Genomic DNA, 26,046 nt, shown 5'->3' on the forward strand with positions numbered 1-26,046 from the left:
AAGATAATCGATGCTACTACCATTGAAGCCAATGAAAGACCAAATACAAGACCCAAACTCCAATTTTCTTGAATGCAGATAAATATCAAGCCACAACTCCAATGATGCAAAAAACGGTTAATCCGTATCCGGTTCGTATCACCCGTTGATTCGTAGATATCAAATCCACGGGTGATTAGACCGGACACGGTTTGATTTTTCAAATCCGTAACTTTAACGGATTGAACGCGGGTGATCCCTAAGCCGCAACCGTCCGTCTGTTGCTCACCCCTACCCAGACTAGCTAGCAATACAATCAAGGAGTCGAGGTTGTCCCAAAATCATTACTTATAAGGCCCATACAATACTGTTCTACCAAAGAAGCCCATACAATGCTATTCTACCAAAGGGATCATACATTTAGGGGTGTTCAATGGACGGACGGTTGGGATTAAGGGTCACCCGCAACCAAACCGTTAAAGTTGCGAATTTGGAAAATTGAACCGTAACCGGACCAATCACTCGCGGATTTGACATCCACGGATTAGCGGGTGATGCGGACCGGATGTGGATTAACCGCGGATCTAGAATTTAAAAAAAAAAAAAAAAAAAGTCTACCTATCTGTGAAAATCCCTTCGTATGGGTAATTGATCTCTCTGTTTATGTTAACTCATTGTCTCACTCCCATGATAATAAATTAATAACAATGAAGCAAATGCCAAAGTTTTGTTGCACAACATTATGCGTACAATATATACTTACTAGGTAGTAATCTTAATTAACACTGCAATTGATAAGTGTAGTGATCTTTAATCATTTGATGTAGAACCTTGTTTTTGAAAATGAATTTAATTTCCTCTATGAATTGACAAACAACAGGATAAATTTCATGGATTAGTGCTTTAGCAGGATTCTTGTCCACATTAGACCACCTTTAGCGGATAATTAACTGCTAACTTGTTTTGTGTTTATATTCAGTATCAAGAGGAGGGCACAACATCTTTTTCTAGTAATTCTCACAACGCACGGAGTGGATCACATGCAAGCATCGAGAAGCTTCAAAACCTTCAGTTTCTTCAAGAAGATTATGCAGATCTTGAAATGTTCTCTGAAGAGGACGAACCTCTTATTCCCAGTAAATTAAATTAGAAATGTCTAATCTAATCTAAAATCTAAAACTCAATTTTTGCGGGTGCGGGTGAATCCGCGGATTTCAAAGTCCAACCGCAACCAAATCGCTAAACCTTGCGGATTTGAAAACTCAACCGTGTCCGATCCATAGACTCTTGCGGATTTGTTTTCACCCGCAATTTAACGGACGGTTGCGGGTGAAAACCGCGGTTTCGGTTTTTCTGCACACCCCTAGATACATTCACTGTAAGGAGAAAAAGATATGGCACGTTGAAGATTTGCCCTTTTGTATCACTACCATAGTTTTGCTGTCAATTTTTTTTATTTCTGAAGTTAAACAAATAACTGGGACGGATCAAATGATATTTATTATTTTTGCAATTTAACCGGATTCATACAGAGTTTTAGTTGGCAACCGAGTGACCAGCTGGGCGCCAACCACTTTTTGAATAGCCATGCCTAGTCTATGAAAAATAAAGATGCCTAGACCATTACCTTCATCATACAAACTAAAAAGTTCTTAAAAAAACTCTTGAAAAAACAAATAGTATCTTCACTAAGCTTCCCCAAAGTAGTGAAAGCTAAAACACCCGAATTATAACCATGCGAAATACATTCACCAAATGATTATATTGTTGTTGTTTGTGTTTTTGGTCAAAACTGATTGTATTGATTCAAAATGAAAATCCCATTAAAAAAATGATAGAAATTAGAATTGAATTTCTGGAGTAACCTTTTATAAAATCCTCACTTTTTGAAGAAAAGGGGAAATTCTCAAACGGGCCGTAAGTTATAACCCCAAAGGTGTCACTATTCATCCACAAAAAATCCATCAAAAACAAAAGTAACACAAAACCCCAAATAGCAAAAGTAACACAAAAACCCTAAAAGTGTTCTTGCCATTACTAACTACCACTACTAGCAACCAACACCATATCCACCGACATATACTAGCACTACCATCACCATAAAAAGCACCACCACCAACCAACACCATCACTGACCAGAAACAGTACCACCAAATTTTGGTTTCATGATAAAAAAATTGGAAAAAATATGATGAAACCAAATTTGGTTTCAACATATAATTCGATGAAACCAATTTTGTTTGGGGTTTTCGTATCAAGTTTTAAAAATTTGGAGTTTTTATATCAATTGTGTTTAATATGGAGTTTTAATGGGTCTCAACATTTGAACGGAGTTTTTGTACTCCAAATTTGGTCACCTTGGTGTTCTACTACTAGTTTTGTTTCTCAAATAATAAAAATTATTACCAACCACATGGTCTAGACTTTTTTCTTCTTCCGAAGAAAATGTTATATTAAATAAAATAAAAAGTGCAGATTACAAAACTAATCACTCATTCATGAGAGTTTCCCAGCATCGTCTAGACCTTTGTTGTACACAAAATCTTTAAATCTTCAATAAACAAGGAATAAATCTTTGTGTCGAACCTTTATATTAACATAACTTTTCATGTGCTACATACTACCATATGAAAAATTGGCCGGATTACTATTTTTATTGGGGTTGTACCGATCCAAGCAATCCTAATAAATGAATATTGGTGTGGAGATTGCCTGACGCTAAGAAGGTTGAAATTTTTTTGATCTAGATTGTCACACCAGCATAATTGATAAATTTAGTTTTCTCCAATGATTTATAGTTTAGTAATTACTCACTTGCATACTTTTGTCTTTCTTAGGTTGGGTTTGGTAATGTTTTTATTTTTCCAAAAGCACTTTCAAAACCTATATATGTCAATAATTTTTGAAATTGGTGTTTGGTAAAAAAAGATCAAAGTGTTTTTTATCCAAAGCATTTTGGTCCCACCTAAATTTAATGATTGATTTATCTTTTTTGTCCTTATTTTATTTTATAAATGACAAAAGTTACCCTTAAACTTATATACAATCAATTTTTTATTTCTTATATTTTAGTGTTTACTATTTTTTATTTTCAAACTATTTCATTAACCATTTCATTTCATTTATCAATAATAAAAATAAAAACAAATATTAAATAATTATTTAATTAATTTTAGTTTGGTTTTTTATTTGAAAATTATATATATCAAAAAGTGGTTAAATAAAATATTCTTTTTAACAATCATAATAATAGTAAAAATTAGTAAATTTAATGTTATATATATTTATATTAAATAGTAAGAAAAATTAATTATTTTAAACCCAATAAAATCGAATAAAACTATTTTCAAATATATGCCTGTTTTTGTCATTTTCTACAACAACAATGTTTGAATTTGATATTTAGCAAACACATTTTGACGTAAGACCATGTATGGGGGCTGACGCCTGCCCAGTGCCTGAAGGTCAAGGAAGTTGGTGACCTGATGACAGAGAAGCCGGCGACCGAAGCCCCGGTGAACGGCGGTCGTAACTATAACGTTCCTAAGGTAGCGAATTAGCTTTAACTTTAGTTAATATTTTACCAAACGTCAAACTGCTTTTTTCTCACAGCACAGCACAACAACGTATAGAAGAAAAGTGCTCTTACAAAAGCCGCAGCAATACCAAACTAAGCCTTAATTTAATTTAAAGGATGAGAACTGTAAATCATATAACTTCGAGTTGAATCTTTCGATGGAGCACACATGTTATATTCTTCCACTATCATGTGCCACTTTGAATAGCAGCACATCAATCCGTAGTAAAATGCCAAATGAGCCCGAGGGACATCCAAAATGCATGAACATCTTCTTCTTTTTTGAGGAAAAAAAAGATGTAAAGAGAGAAAAAAAAAGAATGGTATTTACAAAGGGTCAACAGATTGACCACTAGAGAGGAGAAAAAGAGTTTGATTACAGATCCACCGCATCCTCCCAATTGAACAATACTTGTGATGTAGAATACCCCTTCAAAACCTCTGTATCTGAAATTCAAAGACATATTCTTTTGCGCTGCCATTTCCAGTTCATTGTCAGACTTGGCTCTTACCATGAAATCTTGAGTGAGTTCCCTTCTTTCCAAAGTTCCCAACTAATGGTAAATGGTAGTACCTTCCAGATGGTCAATTTCCATTTGTTGCATTTTCATGATCTCCAACTTCTTAAAAGTAATTCAAAGTTGTCTGTCATAACCCATTTTATCTGCAATGAAGAAAAGAAGCGATGTTTCAAAAAAAAAAAGAAAAAAAAAGAAGCGAATCCACAGCTTCATAGCTAGTTCACAATGAGTCAACCGGTGGTTAACGCATGAACATCTTAAGCAATCACTAAATTGATTAATTATCCCTTGGATGCGAACTCATGTACCTGATATAGACAAGTAAAATATTGGTTCTTGACTTTTGCTCCTTCCAGAAAACTCTCTCTTCAGAAAACTGAAAAAACCCACCAGCCCTAGCCGTTTTGAGATTTTTCTGTTCGGAGCAGATCTGAGCGGAAAAATCTCAACCCAATTTATTTCTTAGTCTCAATTACTGTATGAAATGATTTAATCGAAGTTTGTTTTTTTTTCAAAGATTCTAGGTTATGGGTTTTATTGTCTCACAATCGTGTAGACAGAGTTATATTCCATTGTGTATTTATACTTGTTACATAAGAAGTAATCAACAAATTTAAACAACTTGTACGAGTTTACAGGGAAGATTACAATACAAGACTAGGAAATTTACAGGACTAAGTTATAGCATAAGACTAGGACTTTACAACAAATTACAGCTGGTATATAGCAAAGGACTTGGACTTGGCTTTATGTAGACTTGAACTTAGCTGCATGTGTTGATGTTGTGTGTTGTAGTCGCACACTCCAAGTATTACGTCTAATACCCCCTCAAGTTGGAGCCTGAGGAGAATCTAGACGAAGACCCAACTTGCTGGCTAGTCGTCGAAAATGATCCACTCCCAGTGGTTTTGTGAATAAATCAGCTAATTGTAATGCCGATGGAAGATGAGTAGGTTTGATGAGACCAGATAGCAGTTTTTCACGTACAAAATAACAATCGATTTCAATAAGTTTAGTTCTTTTGTGAAAAACTGGATTCTCAGAAATACGAATAGCAGCTTAATTATCGCAATAAATTGGAATAGGTTTCGGTATAGAGATACGAAGATCACTGAATAGATAATGTAACCGTTGCAATTCAGAAGTAAGCCTTGCAAGAGCTCGATATTCAGCCTCAGCAGAAGAAAGAGAAACTGTCGGCTGTTTCTTAGTCTTTAAAAAAATAGAACTATCTCCTAGCATGGTAAAATAACCTGTCGTTGATCGGCGAGTTGTTGGGAAACCAGCCCAATCAGAGTCAGTATAGCCGGAAAGATACAAAGAACTTGAAGTAGAGAGAAATATGCCATGACTAACGGTACCTTTAAGGTAACGGACTACACGATGTGCAGCATCCAAGTGATCAGAACATGGTTGCTGCACAAACTGACTTAAATAATTAACAAAATAAGTGATGTCAGGACGAGTCACTTGAACATAAAGAAGTCGACCGATGAGATGAAGATAAACACTAGGATTAGGCAGAGGCTTACCAGAAGATGGAAGAAGTTTAAGATGTTGTTCCATCGGAGATGGAGAAATCTTAGCACCTAAAAGAACAAAATTATTAACAATGTCAGGAATAAATTTGTGTTGACAAAGAAAAATACCTTTGGGAGAACGAGATACCTCAATGACCAAGAAATATTTTAAACGACCAAGGTTCTTTAAAGAAAATTGAGATTCAAGTTTATGTTTTAGGTCCTGAATAGCAGAATATCACTATTACCTGTGATAATAATATCGTCAACATAAACTAAAACATAAATAGAGACTGCACCAGAATGAAAAGTAAAGAGAGAATAGTCAACCCGAGATTGAATGAAGCCTGCATTAAGTAGAGCTGCAGAAAACTTAGAAAACCATTGGAGAGAGGCTTGCTTTAGCCCATATAAAGACTTATTGTCTTTGTAAACACGATTATCTCCATTTTTATGGAACCCTGGAGGAAGTTTCATGTAAATATATTCAATGAGATCGCCTTGTAGAAAAGTGTTATTAACATCAAGCTGATGAAGAGGCCAATTATGAATGGCAGCTATAGATAGTAAAACACGAACAGTAACTAGTTTTGCAACAGAAGCAAAAGTGTCGTAATAATCAATACCTTCTTGTTGTGTGCAACCTTTAGCAACAAGACGTGATTTATAGCGTTCAATTGTACCATCGGGACGATATTTAATTTTAAATACCCATTTGCAACCAACGGCAGATTTGCCGGATGGAAGAGTAGTGATAGTGAAAGTATCATTGTCTTGTAGAACAATATGCTCCTTTACTATGGCATCACACTATTTTGGATTTTTCATATCCTCCGTAAATGTGCGTGGTTCATCATTAGAAATACTGTAGGAAATAAATGCACGATGTTGCGGAGTAAATTGATCAAAAGAAATATAATTTGTGAGGGGATATGCAGACTGAGATGTGCATTGTTTGACCGAACATATGTAATACTTTAGATGGTTAGGAGGATGGTGTTCTCTAGTCGATCTACGCAATGAAACTTAAGATGTATCGTCTGTAGGAATTAATGAAGAGTCGGTACCAGAAGTACCAGGAGATATAGGTAAATAAGCGTCAGTGCTGGAAGTTGATAATTCAACAACATCTGGCGAATGTGACCGAGGTGAAGAGGTACTTACGTGTGAAGAAGATTCCATAATTGGAAAATGTTCCATACTAGGATTTGCCAGTGGTTGAGATGCCAGAAACTATGAAAAAGAAGTAGGAGTATCATCAAAAAAATACTCCTCTTGAGATGCAGGTTGAAAAAAATCTGTAGTAGAAACTTTGGCATCTTTAAAAGGAAAAATATGTTCATGTCACGAGAAACGTATGTAGATTTTGTATCAGGGTCCAATATGATAAATCCTTTATGATTATATGGATAGCCAAGAAATATACCTGTTTTGTCTCGAGGATCGAATTTATTCGTAATTTTAGTATTTCTATCATAACATTAACAACCAAAAACACGAAGATTACGATAATTAGGTGATGTACCTAAGAGAACTTCATGAGGGGATCGTTTAGAGAGAACTGGAGTGGGAATCTTTCTGATAAGATAAGATGTCGTTAGAACACATTCACCCCAGTAGGTGATTGGTAGATTTGCCTCAAAACGAAGTGCTCTTGCCACAGTCAGAAAATGTCGATGCTTTCGTTCGACTATCCCATTTTGCTGCGGAGTATGAACACAACTTCTCTGATGATGAATTCCATTATCATTGATCCAAGTCTGGAATTCATTAGATAAAAATTCAGATCCATTATCTGATTGAAAACGCTGCAAGACTGGTAAATAAGGTAAAGCATCACCAGTAGAGATAGTATTGAGTCTCCGAGAATACTGAGTAACAATGTGACGGGAATTTTTTTTGATAAACTTGCAAGTTTCTCCCTTGGTGTCCATAATATATACCCAAGTGCATCCAGAGAAATCATCAACAATAGTGAGAAAGTATTTTGCACCAGTAGTAGATGTTGTGAAAAAGGGACCCCATATGTCACAATGTGTAAGTTCAAAACACCGAGTAGAAGATAAACTAGTCTGCTTTGCCTTAGGGCATACATCGCAAATAATGGAAAACTTATACTGAATATAATCATGCGAACTACATAAAAACTTGAAACGTTCTAAACTAGGGTGTCCTAGACGACAATGCCAAATGTCGAATGACGTCTTATTAAAAAAAAAACTTTGGGTGATGTTGCTGGAGATGCAGAGACTCGGAGCTGATAAAGACCCCCATTTAGATCACCCTGACCAATCACTTTGTTCGTGAGCAGATCCTGAAAAGCAAAGGAATTGTATGTGAGAATGACAACACAATTCAAAGAACGAGTCAACTGACTCACAGAGAGAAGATTAAATTTAAAATTGGGTATGTAATGATCATTTGACAATTTCAGAGTTGGTGAGAAGACAACTTCACCAATATGTTTTACTGTGGAGAAAGTTCCATCAGGAAATTGCATCTGAATTAGAGTATTAACAGGAGTATACGAAGTAAAATATGATAATGAATTGCATATGTGGTGAGTAGCACCACTGTCGAAAAACCATGGTTCAGAAAAGAATGTATTAAAAATCTTACCAGCAAAATTTACGCGAGGTTCAATTGATGTATCCTCTCCTGGAGGGTTGATAAGAGCAAGAAAACGACTGTATTGTTCAGCTGAGAACGCTGGAATGGCATCAGGTTGCATAAGTTGAGATTCCTGAGTTGCACTAGTGTTGGCAGCAGTAGATTTTGTTGCATAGGATGATGGAAAACCATGTAAGCGGTAGCACCGATAACAGATATGACCATGACGATTGCAGTAATCGCAATGTGGTCGAGGGCGTTTGTGATGAGTTGGAGGTGTTGTATGAGGAGACTGTGAATGATGCATGTTGGTGTTGAGAGCAGCATCTTCAATAGCGGGAAGAGGACTGGCAATGATGTGATGTTGTTCTTCTTCCTGATGCACCATGTTGAAGATGCGCAGAGCAGTGGGAAAAGGATCCATAAATAGAATCTGACTTCTGAGGTTAGATGTGATGTTGTTCTTCTTCCTGATGCACCATGTTGAAGATGCGCAGAGCAGTGGGAAAAGGATCCATAAATAGAATCTGACTTCTGAGGTTAGAGAAACGACCATGTAAGCCTGGAAAAACTCCATGGCTCTGTCACGTTTGAGTCGCTCAAGGAGAGACTTTCCAGCGCCACAAATAGAGATTTCGGTGGCAGCCAGAAGAGAGTCATATTTGTAGCCCCCTAAGCCAGCAGCTGACTAATCCAAAATATTAACTAAATAAAGAGGCACTAATCTAAATCAATTACTTAAACATTCGATTAAGAAATCTGCTACAAAAACATAACCCAAGAACTAGCCCCGCTCAGAAATATATATACAAGAACTTCTCTCAAATGATACATATACAATAGTCATTTGGTTTACAAATAGAATATACAACATAATAAACATAGCCGAAGTAAACTAACAAACGAAATCAAATCCTCGATGCTTTCGCTGCGCAACTCTGCATCTTTCTCTGAAACTGAAAGTGGGAATGGGTGAGAACATCATCCCTAAAAGGGATGCCCCGTAGGAGTAACATTTAACTTTTAAGTAATCATTGAAATGATTTGAAAAAAAATTCATGTTTTCTCTAACAGTAAACACAACCAAATCACAGAGGTAAACAATCATGTATATGGAAATAACTCCACTAAACAATGTGTAATATGGTGACTCGTCCCGCACCAAGATAATAATATGGTACCTCGTCCCGCACCAATAAATGAAGGAGCAGTACCCTATATACCACATATGGAAATCTTATTTCCAAAAAATCAAATGGAAATTCTTATTTCCCAAACAATTCATGAAGACAAACAAAGCATTACAATTCCTTTTCCAAACAATGGAAAGATTAAAAGAAATCAACAACACTTTCGGAATTTTAAATAAAACAATGCATGGAATACACAATCATATAATGCATGAATTTGTTAAGAACAAACTTTTGTAAAGAAAACAACAATAATCACAAAAGAGTTAATAGATTCCCACCTCTTTTGATGACAAGTCATGCCCACCTCGAAATCCACAATCCACTGGTTCATCCTTTGAATTGATCGTTGTTAATACAGACTAACTGTTAATCACACAATAACTCTAAGAATCTAGCCGAAACGGCTCACACAAGTATTAAACAAGTCTAACTAATTATTCCAAGCCCATTTATTCTTCTACACCATTTTATTATCTATCTTTACCATATCTAAGGTTTACTAATTCAATTAGGTTGGTTTTATAGTCCATTAGCTATGTCTTATGATTATCTACAACTTTGTAGAAGCAACCAAAGATCAATTCAGACCATAAAGGTCCAAAATATCTAACTAAGGATACATAGCACTAAGCCCAAATCCACTAGACTCGGCCCATTACACAAGAGCTGACCCAACTGGGTCAACTAACAGTCACTGATGGTTAAATGGTTCAACTAACAGTCAACGTCCAGTCAAAGGTCAAAGTCCTGGATAAATTATCAAGATCAAGTCAACTGAGTCAACTCAGGCAGGATCTGTAACTCAGTGAGTTAACATCGATTCAACTCAGTCAGATAAACCGAGTCAGGTAAACTGACTGGAATGACTAATAGGTCTAACTATTGATTCAACGATGGACTCTAATTCTACCAGATTCGGTGTAACACTTTCATTAAACAAAACAACATAGAATCATTCATACTAAACAAACTTCATAACTTAATTACAATACTAAACTAAGCTTACCTGCAACATCAGATGCAAGCCTTCACTGAAGTTGCCATCTACAACCATACAGTTACCAATATCTACATCTTTACTATCTCATTCTTCTTACTTTAGTTCACTCACTACCCATCTCAGCTCAAGTCTAACTCCAACATCCATGCTCTGCACTTGCATCTCCCCTACAACAACAAGATTCCACTAAAACCACCACTAACTAAAACCAACACACCTCTTCATCATCTGAGATACAAGCTCAGAGATTCTAATAACAGCACCATACCCAATTCCAACTCCAAACACATTCTCTTGCACTTGTAATCATTCTCACAGCCATACATTCATCACATCTTCTATTTCAACTCCACCAGCAGTTCATATCAATACAGCTACAATAATCCATATCAACTGCAACCCCAGTTCTTTGCATCCAATCAGCACTACTTACAATTCCAGTTACATAGAGCTCATGCTCCATACATCTAAGGTTCATTTATCATTCATTGAATTAATTAACAACTTTAAGTAAGATCAAATACAACCCTAGCCATCCACTTCCACATCTCAACAACATCTGTCAAACTCAACAAACTGTAATTACTTACACAGACAACCACTTATATTACAGACCCATTGCAAAACACTGCATCATAAACTTCTCCCATATCCTGTAACTGGCAAAACCACCACCACCAATGACCACCACCAGTTCAAACATACACCATCCAGTCCACTGGACCTGTAATTCAATCATAGTGCTACTTCAATTGAGATCATAATAACCACAGGTACTCATACAATCTCTTGTAATCACTAATTCATACAAACCATAACAACAATAGCAGCAACACCTTCCTTAAACTCCATTTCTCAATTCAGATACACATAACTTCATCTCAAGTAAATCTGCATCTCAAGTAAAACAACCATCACTATAATCTGTAACATTCATACTCCTATCTTTCTGCAATTTCAGTTGAGACTAACCACAGAACCAATCCCCAACACACTTGACATAATTTTTAGTTTCAATTCATACTTTACAATATCTGTAATCCATAAAATCATTAACTGAAATTGATAGATTTACTAAGTTGTTGAGAAGACAATTACCTCAAGAAGATTCCACTCAAGCAATTGAATTTAGGTTCTTCTTCTTTTTAACTGGATTCAGAAATTCATCTCATACTCAACAACCCATCAACTCAGACTAACAACAATCCCCCACTCTCATAACCTAATTGAAACTAAACCCACTTCTAATCATCAATCTACAACTCAGTTCTTCCATGCATGAAACCCAACTCAAACCCTAGCTTTCTGATTCAATCCTCAAACGACACTGCAGCTTCAAACAAACGTCAATTAAGAACAAAATCATCTTCTAACTTCTTGATTACATCAACATCGATTGGTTTCATGAACCCTAAACTTCGATTCCATCTCAGAAACCCTAACTCTTCAATTTCTTCTCAAAACTATTCCACAACATCAATTAAAAAACGACCCAGTTGCTCTTCATTCAATAAAAAAACAAATTCATCATCATCAGCTCTATACAAATCTAACATCACATCCAGAAACCCTAACTCGCTAATTTCTCGAATAAACTTCCTCTTAAGTTCAATTACCACAACACAATAACATCAACATCTTCTACTTAATCTTCTCTCGCTCAAAAAATAATTCTCTCAAGCCTACCTCAAAATCATCTCTCGGTCTCCAACAGAAGAAGAACAGAGATAGAAGAAAGAGAAGAGAGACAGAAAGAAGAAGAATGACAAATAAGAAAGAAGAAGAAAGAGAAACCGAGTTTATCTTCTCGGTTAGGCTAGAGATAAGATCTAGGATAATACTATTGCAGCCACTCTCTTCTCTAAGGGAACTCCATGTCGGTCTATTTGTGAAAAGACTAATTTGCCCTTCAAACCAATCGGATGATTACCTCTTTGTCTGCTATCTGATTGACACGTTCGAGTAGTCCATTCCGCATAATTTTTCGAGATCTATCTAAATATACTAGTTTTGTATATAAATCGTTGTTAGATTAATTCCTATTAATTAACGTTCGTGTTAAATTAATCGAGCTATTATCGGCTAATTCGTCACTTGACCGGTCTAACAGCGTTGACGAGCTTGAGAGTCCTTACAATATTGATCCCACAGAGTTTTTATTTTTGTGTGATACAGAGAAACAGACATTGACTCTTGTCTAATAGCAGCTATAGCAGATTTGAGTGGAAACAAGATAGGTGCATTAGATATGCAGAATCTCACATGGAGATCTTTCCAGATCGCATGAGATGATGGTGCGTATAAACATCTAGCACAGATATCAGGCTGGCAGGAATTGAGTAACCAGCTCCCAACGAGATCATCGCAATGTTTCCAGCACTGATATTGCAGTTCATCCTTTGGAGGAGGCAGATAACCATCCACAAAGCCGAGTTTTCCTTTAGCGTTCAGAGATTTGGTAATTCCCCTAACACATGAGCCATAGTTATCTCCCTGCAAAAGTGGAGAAAATAAAACTGTTGCAGGATTTTCATTAGGATGGATTATGTAAGGGTCTAGGGTTCGAAGATTCCCTGAAGAATGATTGGCTTGGGTTTCAGTGTTGAGATGAGTGAGACTGGGAGGAGGTGATTGATCACCAAATTCTACCATTGTGAGAAATCAGAGTATGATATGTGCGGAAGGAATTGAAATAGGTCCTAGGATGGATCAATATGATACCATCAAAGATTCTAGGTTATGGGTTTTATTATCTCACAATCATGTAGACAGAGTTATATTCCATTGTGTATTCATACTGGTTACATAAGAAGTAATCAACTAATCTAAACAACTTGTATGAGTTTACAGGGAAGATTACAACACAAGACTAGGAAGTTTACAGGACTAAGTTATAGCATAAGAGTAGGACTTTACAACAAATTACAGCTGGTATATAACAAAGGACTTGGACTTGGCTTTATGTAGACTTGAACTTAGCTGCATGTGCTGATGTTGTGTGTTGTAGCCGCACACTCCAAGTATTACGTCTAATATTTATGTTTGGATCTATATTTCTAGATTAGGATCTCTCTGGTTCTTTTTCTCCTTTTAAGTTTACTTATTAGCTTTTAGATTTGGTTGCTGATCTTGATCTTTATCAGTAAATAAAAAAATATTGGTATTTGTCTGGCAACCAAAAATTCAAATTTCATGGTCCTGATATCCTTTTTAGGATAATATTTTAATATCAGTTTACTCATATATATCCTCTACTTTTCTTCTTTTTCTATTTTCCTAAACTCGTTCTTCCTCCTTTCGGGTTTCCCATTTCACTGCCCCACAATCTCCTTCGGTGATTCGACTACTGTCTATAATAAACTAGGTTTATCTGAACATCCTAGACCCATCCTAACATTACTAGGATTTTCAATCCGAATTTCGTATCTAAAACATCCACAGTTCCTGTATTTGCTTAATTAATTAAAATTTTTTTTGACAAGAAAAAGGGCAAATTCATTGAAAAATTCAGGATTCATCAAGTGATGACACCTAAAGAGAGAAAACAGTTAGCTGTTATCAACCACAGCATTCCAATTACAAATCAAGGTACTCAAAGAGTACCCGTCGAAAAGATTATTGTTTCTAGACCAATTATACAAAGTACACTTGACTGAGATTATGAGTTGAGCCAAGGTTCTTCTTCTATTTCCATAAAGTCTAGCATTCCTCTCATTCCAGATTGTCCACCAAATTCCAAAAGGTAAGAGATCCCATATTCTTCTAATCATCTTTTTGCTTTTCTTCTTAGACCATTCCCACAAATTGGATCTGACAGAGTCGGAGAAAACCCAAGACAACTCAAAGCTTTCAAGAAAATAATTCCACAACTTCTGAAATTCTCTACAATGCAAAAATAAGTGACTATTTGTTTCAATGCCCAACCCACAAATCAAACAAATATTAAAATTAATTATGATATTATTAAAAATTGCTTTCAATTTCTTCTTCATTTTATTTGTAAGAGTAGAAAAAGGAAATTTGTTATAGTAATTTGAAGACTAAGAGATGGAGATGCTTTAAATATTAAAAACAAAAGCATCAGCAGAAATGGAAGGTGGGACTTGGGATATTTTAAGATATATGCAGTAGTGGTTAATTGGTTGTTTGTTTTTCATCAAAAGATAAGTTTTATTAAGAAGGACAATTTGCAAAGTTTCTACCATAGGTAGATGAAAGAAAATAAAAGAAAACTACAGATTACACGAACATTGAGTCCCAAGAGTTAAGCACAAAACTTGAGAAATTCAAATTAACATGATGTCTTGCTGTAAGGACCGAAGATATAGCTTCGTGAACCAAATCATCATCTGTTTTATAATGATATTGAGATTCAAAGCGTCTACGATTCCATTCTCTTCATATCGTGTTAACAATTGCTCCTGGAATCAAATCCCATAAGTAATTACCAGAACTAGAGAATAAATAATGATGCCACATATTGTTGGTATCTTGCAATAATAGAAGAAACGTCAGATGTATCAAACAATAAATATAAAGAACCGTATCAAACAACTCTACCACGAACAAATTGATGAGGGCAGAATCACAGGTTCAACAAGCTGTCCTTAACACATTAGTTCGTGGGTATACTCTGAAGTAATGCTAAACCCCAACGTGCGAAGATGTGTCCAGGATAAGACTGCCCGATATAACTTAAGTTAGCACAACGCAAATTACCCACTCTTGAACTCAGCAACAGGTATGGAAGTAAAACGACGCATAAGAAACAAGAAGAAAAGTAGACCTAGAGATAGTCGATGCTTGTATGTTTTGAAAACAGAATTTCGAGTCATATTTATAGGATGAGATACTTGCAAATCAAGTTAGGTTTTGGTTTTCTTCAAAAACAAGTAAAACTCGTAAAAGGAATTTCCCACAAATAAAACTCTTAAGAAAATATTTTTGAAATAAATTCCTAAAGAAAAATTCGCCAAAAATAAATACGAGTAGAAGAGGAACTTGGTGCATGGTATAACCATGTGTGCATGGGAACGATATGCACGCATGGGTCGAAACATGTATTTTTCGCCCCACACGGTCCACCTTCACCCACATTGTTTTACAACATATCCATGAGCACATGGTTATATAGTGGAGCACCTCTTTAGTTTTCCACAATGTGGGACTAAAAATTCCATTTCATTCACTCAAAAATGAGTTAGTATCCTTAAACCCTCAGGTCATGAGATCAAACCACACCAAGATCAAAAATCCATTTATTAGATAACTCATTTTCTCCAACACATATCTGCCAAGGTCTTCATAGAACCAGGCAAACCCACACCTTAACTGTAGTGGTTAGTTGTTAATCTTAAGAGTATGCGAGTAGAATGCGTTCAGACATGAAGTTCTGAATTCTGTTTGTATAGGAGCTTGGTTGATAATCATTAGCTTTTGAAGATACTGTTAAACTGTTCCATTATGAAATGGAGTTCAATATGATCAGGAAAAACCCGGATAACAGTAGGGGCAAATAGCATTAATGAGATTGACACAAAATACAAGCCGAACTAAACTCATGCGAGCTAAATTTTGATAAGTCACCAAAACAGTAAAAGTAGATTAATATTGGCACGAGAATAAAGAAATTACAACGTTATGAGTTCTTACACCATGGCGTTGTGGTTTTTATGCGTACAGATACTTAGCTCCCCAGTTTCTCCCAAAATTCTCCCCATCTAAAAATAATATCTTCAAAATGCACTTCATCCAACACGCCATTTGTTCTCAATCCTAATGGTCGAGCCCAATATAAAATGGATCCTTCGATTTACCAGACAAACTTATACTTCCAATTCTAGTTGTCTCCGATATCTAATGGTTTAGTAATCCCGCTATACTTAATTTTATTCTCCCGCTATACTTTATATTTTTTTCTCGTGACTTGACTTCCATACATGGGAAAAAGTATAGATCGTACGCCACAGAGTTTAATCTTAAAAAAAAAGGGGGAAGGAAGTATAGATCGTACGCCACTATGTTAGACTCTAACTCTAAAGCAGGCATTGGTCTACGACAAATGCTATCCCGCACCGTTTTGCGGGTAGCTATCCCGCTCAAGCGCGCTTCTTTACCGTTAGATGATTAAATTAACGGTTAGATTCGAATTCAGAAAAGACCCACCATTTTTAGAAAAAGACCCACCATTTTTCCTAAAGGGTTCAAGGCTGTTAGATCTGGGTTTTAGCGTGATCTAACGGTAAAGAAGCCGCTTGAACGGGATAGCTACCCGCAAAATGGTGCGGGACAACATTGCTCTTGGTCTAATACTTGTGGATCATACAGGTGCAGTTTCAGAAGCCAGAGGTCTTACCACTGACAGCACAATCTTAGAGGAGCTAGAAAGGGAAGGAGCGGAAGCAGCTTTCCAACGGGTAATCGATTGGAGTGGCCACAGGATCTCCTTGAGGAGCGATTCAGAGCCGACTCTAGTGTTATTGGCGGGAATGTATGCGGAAACTCGTAGACAAAGATACATGATCAGGGAAGATTTTGGAAATACTAAAAAGTTTGAAATGAACTTTATAGCCCAGGATTTTACTTTAGTGAAAAAAATAGAATCATATGGATAGTAAAACTCTCTCTATTCTCTAATAATTTTAATGTCAAGCATATCTGGACTGAAGACAGATTATGGGATTTATTAAACTTTGTGAACATCCAAATCTGGGATCAAGATGTAATGACAATTGATGTACTGAGGTTTTAATACCTCTTTTTTCAGAAAAAAAAGAAAAAATCTTTAAAAAAAATATGTTCACGCCTTCAAGGATACGTACTTCGCACAATCAAAGTATGAATACTTTGTTAGAGCACACATGTTGTATTTTCAACCGTTGTATGTGTCACTCACTCATCACGATGGCACCAGATTGATTGAATCTGTTGGTTTTTGGTGAGTCAGTAATATCTGGCTCAGCTGAGTTTGGCTCACTTTGTATATGACTCATCCGAGACAAAACTTATTTGACTCCTCTCACCAGGGACGGGATCACGGAATCAGAAAATTCGTACAAAACTGTCCGGAGTGAAGTTGGTATCATGAAGTCTAATTAGAGGTGACCTGTAGTAGGAGCAGGTGTAAAGGGGGTTCCATCCTTTCGCCTGGCAAAAAGTTTTCCGAGTTAAGACTTAAAGAGCAGTTCTTGAAAGCCCGCGTGCGTCCGAGAGAAAAATAAATGTCAGCGCCATGTATTGCTGGTAAAGCTTTCTCCGTGGAATCGATGTTAGTATGTGGTGAAAGGTTCACTGGATGGAGAGTTGTTCTCAATCCAGATCGGACAGTTGATCGTTCATTGCAAAACACCAATTGAAGGACTGGCTAACAAGACTCGGCCTTTGAAAATGTTGATTTTTTATTTTATTTTTGAAGCAGAATATGTTGACACTTAAAAACCAAGAACATCAAATGAGATTGGTATTGTGTACAATCTGTGTATCAAAAAACGAAAACCAGTGTGTCTTGTCGTTAAAAATGGAAATAAAGTGGATATATTTCGAACTACAACACTCGGTAATAAATATCTAAGCCAGTAAATGTTTGAAGAAATTTGCATTATCTCTAACATTCATTGTGCACAATTCTAATCCATCCAGACGAGAGAATGGATAGCAGTAAATTAGTTATCATTATGGAAAAAGAAATTACTTAACGTTACAACTTTTTTCAAAATTTAAGAAACCAATAAGCAAAATTTAAAACAATCTGTTTCATGTGGCAAAATAGTGGGCATCTTTATGACAAATGTCAGGATATGCTTCACAACAAAAAGAAAACTCAAGATCTTAATAATAGCGTAAAAGTTGCACATTTCTTTAAATTTCCCCTGTAAAATGAACATTTGGCTTGGTACTTCGCTTCTGCCTGCAACAACCGACATAATGAACATAGTAGTGAACACAATTTTTTATTGAGAATGCTTCATTAGTACTGTTAAAAATAAATTTATAAATTACATATATTATCAGTTGCTTTTTTTTTTTTTTGATAGATAAAGAAAAGATATATTGAAGAGAGGCGTAAAAGGAATATGTCACCCTAGCCAAGACAAGAAGGAAAAGAAAAGTGCTCAAGACAGTCTAAGAGCACTTTAAACAGAATCAAACAATGTCAAAGTAAATCTTACATCACTGTTTCATCACCTTCTTTGAATCAATCCCTTCAAACTCCTTGAAAGCAAGACACCAAGTAAAAAGAACATAAGCTGCCTTTTTTTCCAATAGCAATAACAGAGTTTGGATTGTCATCATTGAAGACCCTATCATTTCTTTCCTTCCAGACACACCAAATGATAGCAACAGGTATTAGCTTCCAAATATCATTCCTCACCTTGTCAGACAGAGAAAGATGCCAAGCTTGCATTGCAGGGAGAACATCTGAGGCATTGCAAGGAGCCATTTTAACTTGACAGTCAAAGTATCTCAAACCTTTTTTGCAAAGTAACAATGAAGCAGAAGATGAGATGTTGTTTCTGTAGCAGCACAAAACAAGCAAGAATCAGGCAAGTCGATTCTTCTTCTTAACAAGAAGTCTATAGTTAGAAGTCTTCCATGGGAAATAAGCCAAAGAAAAAAGCCAATCTTTGGAGGACATTTTAAGCTCCAAATGAACTTGAAAACAGCTGACTCTTGCATAGTCTCACTCTAGAGAGAGTTTATCATAAATTGACTTCACAGAGAAACACTTATTAGAAGTAAAAGGCCAAAAAAGTTCATCTTCCTTACTTAAGTTGAACCGGAAAGAATGAAGATCAGTCATAAGAAGTTCAAACTCTATCCTTGCAGCAACATTTAATCTTCTAGGAGTTTTAAGATCCCAATCTAATGAATAACCAGTTAAAACATACATTGTAGCTACAGAAAGATGCTTAGCCTTGCAAAGAGAAAAAAGGTTTGGATAACAAGTTTTGATTGGGTGTTCATATGACCAATTATCCTGCCAAAATCTAACAAGAGTATCATTGTTGACCTTGAATCTGACAAACTTCAGAAAAGAAAAATTATATTTCATAATATATTTCCACACAGACCTGCGATAAGTACACTTTGGTAATTTAGGAGACCACACAACATCATTTAGACCATACTTTTCATTTATAATTTTTTTCCAAAAAACATCATCCTCAGTTGCATATCTCCAAAACCATTTAGAGATAAGAGCTTGGTAAACCAACTTCAAGTTCTTAATGCCTAAGCCCCCTTCTTTTTGCACAAAGCATTCCATTTTACAGGGTGAATTTTCCTTTGTTATCACACCACATAAAATATATCATGATATTTTCAAGCTTTTTAAAGCAGAAGAAGGGATTTCAAACAAGGACATGTAATAACTGGAAGACTAGAAAGCACACTGTTAATAAGAGTGATCTTACCAGCTCTGGACAAAAGAGGTTTTTTTCCAAACTGGCAATCTTGCTATGAATTCATCCACCACTTTGTCCCATTTAGCCACAACACCGCACTTATCACCCATAGGAAAACCAAGATACATAGTAGGAAAAACACTATTGTAACAACCAATAAGAGAAGAAAAGATATTAGGATCACCTTCATAACCCACGCCAAAGATTCGGCTTTTTGAAAAATTGATTTTAAGACCTGTAGGCATCTCAAAGGAAAGAAGGATAAGTCTTAGATTTTTAACTTGATCAACATTTGCATCAAGAAAAATAAGAGTGTCATCTGCAAACTGCAAATGACTAACAAGCATACCACCATCCTTAACTTTAAAACCAGAAAGAATACCCTTCTCTTGAGCCCTTCTAATCATAAAAGTGAGAGCTTCTCCCACTAAGAGAAATAAGAATGGTGAAATTGAGTCACCTTGCCTAATTCCTCTTTTACTTTTGAAGTAACCAGATGCACTACCATTAATAAGAATAGAGAACCTTGCAAATTCAACACAACATCTGATCCATTGCCTCCATTTAATACCAAAACCCATTAACTTAAAATTTAGAGAGAATATCTGGGACTAATTTTACTTTCACCTATTCCAAAGATAGAAATGATTTCTAGATGGCCTTTGGATCTTCTCTCGGAGTCAATGTGATAAATTATTTTAAAATCATTTTGTTGTTTGAATTGTGAAAATTTGATTTTATTTTGTTCTTGTCTTTTTGGCTAAGGATATAATTAACTATTTGTTTTTTTTGTCGATAAAGAAGAGATTTTATTGATAAAAAAAGAAGGATACAAAAAACTAGTACCACCCTCCCAAAGTACAAGGAGAACAAAATAAAAGAAAGAGCAAGGAAGTAACATAATCCTTTGGTTTTTCTTTTTTTTTTCTTCTTAATATAACCTTCTCTCGAAAAAAAAAAAAACGAGGAAGTAGCAGAGTACTCCTTGATCAATGAGAATCAAAATACATACTTGGCCAGTTTAACAAAACATCACTATAACTTGGAGATTCCAGGTTTTTGAACACAAGACACCAAGTGGATAACGTGCACTTGATCTTATTTTGAATTGTCATTTCTGTACTTGCCTTTTTCTGAAAGGCCATTGCCTTGATGTTAGAAGGCATGCTGGTTTCCTATGAGCGTAACATAGTGAAAATATCTTATGTCGTTATAAATTCCCAGTTCAGTTTAGCTTTAAAGTGAGACAAAATTTTGCCTGCAAAATCACATTGAAGTAATAAGTGATTGGCAGATTGATTGTTGGAGCAAAACAGACAGTCTTGATTAACTTCGATGCCTCTCCGACTCCAAACATCCATTTTAAGTAGAGTGTTCTGAGGCGGACACCATAGGAAGAAGCAAATCTTTGGAGGAAACTTTTGTGCCCAGATATACTTGGAAAATGGAAATAAATGTCTTAATAACATACAAACAAAAATAACATACGAAGAAAAACATATCTAAATCATAAGAAGCTCCGGACAAAGTTGTTTTAAAACCCATTTGAACGCAAGTTTGGAGAGCTCCTTTTATTCTAAACAAAACTTTTTCAGAACCTTGTTAGCTAGATTTTTCTTTAACCCAAAGGAAGATTGGTTTTTTCAAACCCAAAAAAATTATTTATTTCTTCCCAAAAAACCCAAATAACCGGTATAGATTTTTTCGTATATATAGCTAAAAATTTATTAGAATGAGATCACATAATGAAAATGTTTTTTTTTTTTTGAAGGAATGAGAGAAACTCTCCTAATTTCATATATTAAATGCGAGTGTTTACACCGATCAAGTACAATACGTAGAAATTGAGATACATGAATAAAAACAAAAATACTTTTTTTTCTTAATTATAAAGTGATTTGTAAACTTTCAGAAGAAATTACACAAAGGAGTTTTTGGTCGGTATCCGAGCAACAAGCGGAGCACCAATTCCTTTTTGAATAGCAACACCCAATATATGAAAAATAAAACAACCTAAGCCACTACCATCATCATTACTAATTAAACAATTCTTAAGACGCTTGAAAAAACAAACAAAATCCTCACTAAGCTCTCCCAAAGTAGTGAAAGCCAAAACACCTATACCATAATCAAAAAAGAATAAATGCAAAAATACAAAAGTATTAAAAACATGTATTTCATTGAGGAGATCGATTTAGGGATAGTGCGAAAATTCAGATTCCACCATTTGAATTTTTCTTCAATTTTCTTCATTCAGAAATTTTTGTCTTCACCTATTCCTATGCACATACCAAAACATGATATTTGGCATATATGCACCCATTATGGGTATGCCAAACTGCCAAACTCATATGCCTATATGTCAGTCCTGTCTTATAGGCATATGAAACATAGTTTCCATCGAGCGATAGAGACTCCATCGCTACCATCTAGCGATGGTCAAACCATCTCCAGCGGTAGTCAGACTATCTCCAAGTAATTTTATATGTATATAAAACTTTTGTTATAGAGAAAGTTAAAACGTTTTGGGGGAAAGCTGACTCTTGGTCTAAGAGATTGGACTTTTCCTGGACTAGGGCTGAAATATAAACAGTTTGGCACCCTCAGTATTTGTCGGCTTTTTCTCTTCCCACCATCGTTATCCCCAAAGATCATCTCCGGTGTCTAGCAAGCATGGTTCTCCATTCTCACCATTAATTAATTTGGATCTCCAAATTTGATGTCTAATTGATTCGTTATCTGTAATTAACAAATCTCTTCATATTGTTACCAACTAATGTAAACCATCATTAATTAAATACTCTCTGCAGGATCAACTGATTAAAAAAAATCTACTGATCTCTATCACTCCTTTGTATTAATTTGTACTATTTTTTTTCCGTTCAAGTAGTGGTTTTGGTAATGGCTTGAGAAGATGTGATGACACAGTATTGGAAATGTTGTGTTCTCGTTGAAAAACTTTCTCCGATAATTACCGTGGAACACAACTAATGATCCCATGTCCCTGACTCTTTTAGTCATCCGAGAGAATTTAACCCATTCATATTTGATTATTTGCGGTTGTGAAGATGATTGGAGATTTTAACCCATGCATACAAAATTGGGTGATATGAAATCAGTAGTTTTTACCTATTTTGAAGGTTGGATGAAAAACTTAAAATAAAACTCCTAAACGAATAACACAGAAGTTTTGGTGGAAAAGTAACGTGTGATCGGTGGGTTTCAAGGATTTTATAGTTCCACCCATATTGACCTGAAATCAATATTATTTGACCACAGTCAGCTTTCTCCCTAATCATTTTTGCTTTCCTTATAACAAAAATCATATATAATCTCTCCTTCTCCCCTACTTTTTCATTTTCTTAATAAATTTTTTTTTTTTGAAGGGGGAAGGGCTCTAATAAGAGCCCATTTATTAAACTACCTCAGTGAGTGAGGTTTGAAGAGATACAAAGCGATGGAAAATTCGCATTCCACCTTCTATTTACAGAGTCATGCATAGCATGTTGACATAATAAGGGTGCCATAGAGTTTGCACTTTTGAAAACATGCTGAAATTTTACATTATCAAATGAAGAGATTAGATCCTTAATTTTAAGTACTTCTGATCGAATACTCCACGGAATCTGTCTTATATCACCTTGCACTGCCATTGTCACATTAGATGCATCACCTTCTATTATGATTTTCTTGAAACCCTTTTCTAAACTGAATTCCATTCCCAATTTGCACGCAATTGTTTCTGCCAGCATAGGAGAAGTAGCATCAAAAGTTATCCAAGCACATCCCATGAAGGTTGAACTATGATCCATAGCCACTGCCCCTGCTGCTGCATTATTGGGGATGAAAGCCGCATCAATGTGGACTTTGATATAAGGGAAATCCAGAGGATTCCACTGTTGAAACCGGGTGATATGATTGCGACCAGTTTCAGTAATATTATCCAAACATAACTTGAAATCTCGATTAGCATTCCTTAAAATGATATCAACCAAAAACCTACCTTCAGAAAAGACAATATCGTTTCTGGATTTCCAAATATTCCAAAGGATGCACATCTTGCGAATAAATTTTTGATCCATATTATCTTCCATCCAGTTTTTTATAATCTGCAAGATATCAGATCCTTGAGAGATACTGTAAGCACCCAAGCCAGCTGTCTCGAAAACCAACTGTGTCTTAATACATTCAAATAATAAATGAAAAACCGTTTCTTTCTCTTGACAGCACAAAAGACAATCTGTTTGAATACCATTGACAAACCTAGACAAATTCATTTTCACAGCAATTCCGTTATGAAGTACCTTCCAGATGAAGTATTGGATCTTTGGAATAAGATGCGAAAACGACCAGAATTTCCTTCATGGGAAAGAACCAATATTAGAGGAAGAAGGTAAATTGTTGATCAGGAGCTTGTAGCAGGATTTGGTGGAGAATTTTCCTGACGGAGTACAAGACCATATCAATTTATCTCCAGAATTGTCTTCAGTGCTAAGATAAATTTCAGAATGAGATACTGTAACCGGTGGAATAATTCATCTAATAACTGCATATTCCACGTTCTCGTTTACGGTATAATCAGATCAGAAACCCTTTCAATGTTAATAGAAAGGTTATCAGGTTTGGAGATTATGTGATCCATACTTTGTTGCAGCCATGGACTATCCCATATATGAACCTTCTCCCTATTAGTTGTTTGCCAGAAAATCTTATTTTCCAAAATTGATCTCACTTCCAGAAGGCTGCTCCATATCGCAGTGCAATGTATTGGCTTGTCTGTAAACCAGAAAGACTTATCATGAATGTATTTCGCTGCCAAAAGTCTCACCCATGGAGCATCTTCATTTTCCAGGAATCTCCAAGCAAGCTTACAGATAAGAGCCAAATTCATGAGTTCAATATTACGAAAACCCAGACCTCCATTTTCTTTACTCAAAAACATCTTGGATCAATTGATAAAATGAAGTTTTCTTTCTTCTGTAGTATGCCCTCACCAAAAACATCTCTATATTTTATCGATTTCCTGAGAAATATATACCTTTGGGAAGTAAACATATTCCCATGAATAAAATAGGGATTGAAGATAGAATTGTTTGTAGCAATATTGATCTTCCTGGAGAGTTCACATAATGAAACCTCCAACCCGGTAATCTGGAGTTGAATTTATCAATAAGAAATTCATAACTTGATATCCTAAAATCTGACTTTAAAGGAAATATACCAAGATACTTATCATCTGAAGTCATCTCTCTAACCCCAAGATCCTGCATCGTTGTTTCTTTTCTCCAATGCTGAATCCCCTTGCCGAAGACAATAAAAGATTTATTGTAATTGGTGAGTTGTCCAGACAATTCTGCATACTGATGAAGTAACTTCTTCAGATTATTCACGTTTACCCTTGAATGTTCTCCAAAGAAAAAGAGATCATCTGCAAACATCAGGTGAGTAATCATTGGTGCCCTTGAATTCAATTTGAAGCCCTGATATAGACCTTGAGATTCATATTGTTCCATTAATAAGGACAGCCCTTGTGAACAAATAATGAATAAGGTAGGCGATAATGGACAACCTTGACGAATACCCCTTTCACTTTTAAAGAAACCCTGAGTAGAACCATGGATGTTGACAGAGAAAGAAGAGGTCGTTACACAAGCCATTATTAAAGAATGAGATTTACCAGTAATTCCCATTATGTGAAGCATGTCGACAAGAAATTTCCAATTAACTCGATCATACGCTTTGGCCATATCAACCTTGAGAGCGAAGTGTCCATTACAAGCTTTAGAAGAATTCATTGAATGCAATAATTCCTTTGATATAATGATATTATCCAATATCTGACGCCCTGGAACAAAAGGGCTTTGTGACCAACTGATAAATTCATTCAAGTATGGCTTTATTCTGTTGGATAAGATTTTGGCGACAATCTTATACAGCACACTACAGAGCGATATCGGTCGAAAATCTGCAGGTGTTTCGGGATTCTTAATCTTGGGAATCAGTGAGATATCTGTGTGATTCAATAAATCAGGAAAAACAGAATACTCAAAGAAATTTTTTATTAAATTAAACACATCATTACAGACCGTATTTCAACACTTTTTGTAGAAAACAGGTGAGTTACCATCTGGCCCCGGAGAAGTATAGGATCCCATCTTAACTGTAAATGACCAAATCTCTTCCATTGTTGGAATCATGCAAATTGCATCATTATCAAGATTAGAAGTTGGTTGTCCCTGAAT

General features: G+C 35.7%; 1 protein-coding gene and 1 long non-coding RNA gene across 2 annotated transcripts; both read right to left on the reverse strand.

Moving 5' to 3' along the window:
- Positions 1 to 8,928: 8,928 nt before the first annotated feature.
- On the reverse strand, positions 8,929 to 12,172 carry LOC113296411. Its single transcript, XR_003333040.1, has 3 exons — positions 10,407 to 12,172; positions 9,679 to 9,763; positions 8,929 to 9,163 (listed from the first exon to the last, which is right to left on the reverse strand). It is a non-coding gene; the product is annotated as an uncharacterized LOC113296411 (long non-coding RNA).
- Positions 12,173 to 23,229: 11,057 nt separating this feature from the next.
- LOC113294235 lies at positions 23,230 to 24,081 on the reverse strand. Its single transcript, XM_026542641.1, has one exon. It carries the CDS (start codon positions 24,079 to 24,081, stop codon positions 23,230 to 23,232), a length of 852 nt encoding a protein of 283 aa, XP_026398426.1.
- Positions 24,082 to 26,046: the final 1,965 nt, after the last annotated feature.

Source organism: Papaver somniferum, chromosome 7, assembly GCF_003573695.1.
Source record: "Papaver somniferum cultivar HN1 chromosome 7, ASM357369v1, whole genome shotgun sequence".
In the NCBI taxonomy this organism is placed as follows: Eukaryota; Viridiplantae; Streptophyta; class Magnoliopsida; order Ranunculales; family Papaveraceae; genus Papaver; species Papaver somniferum.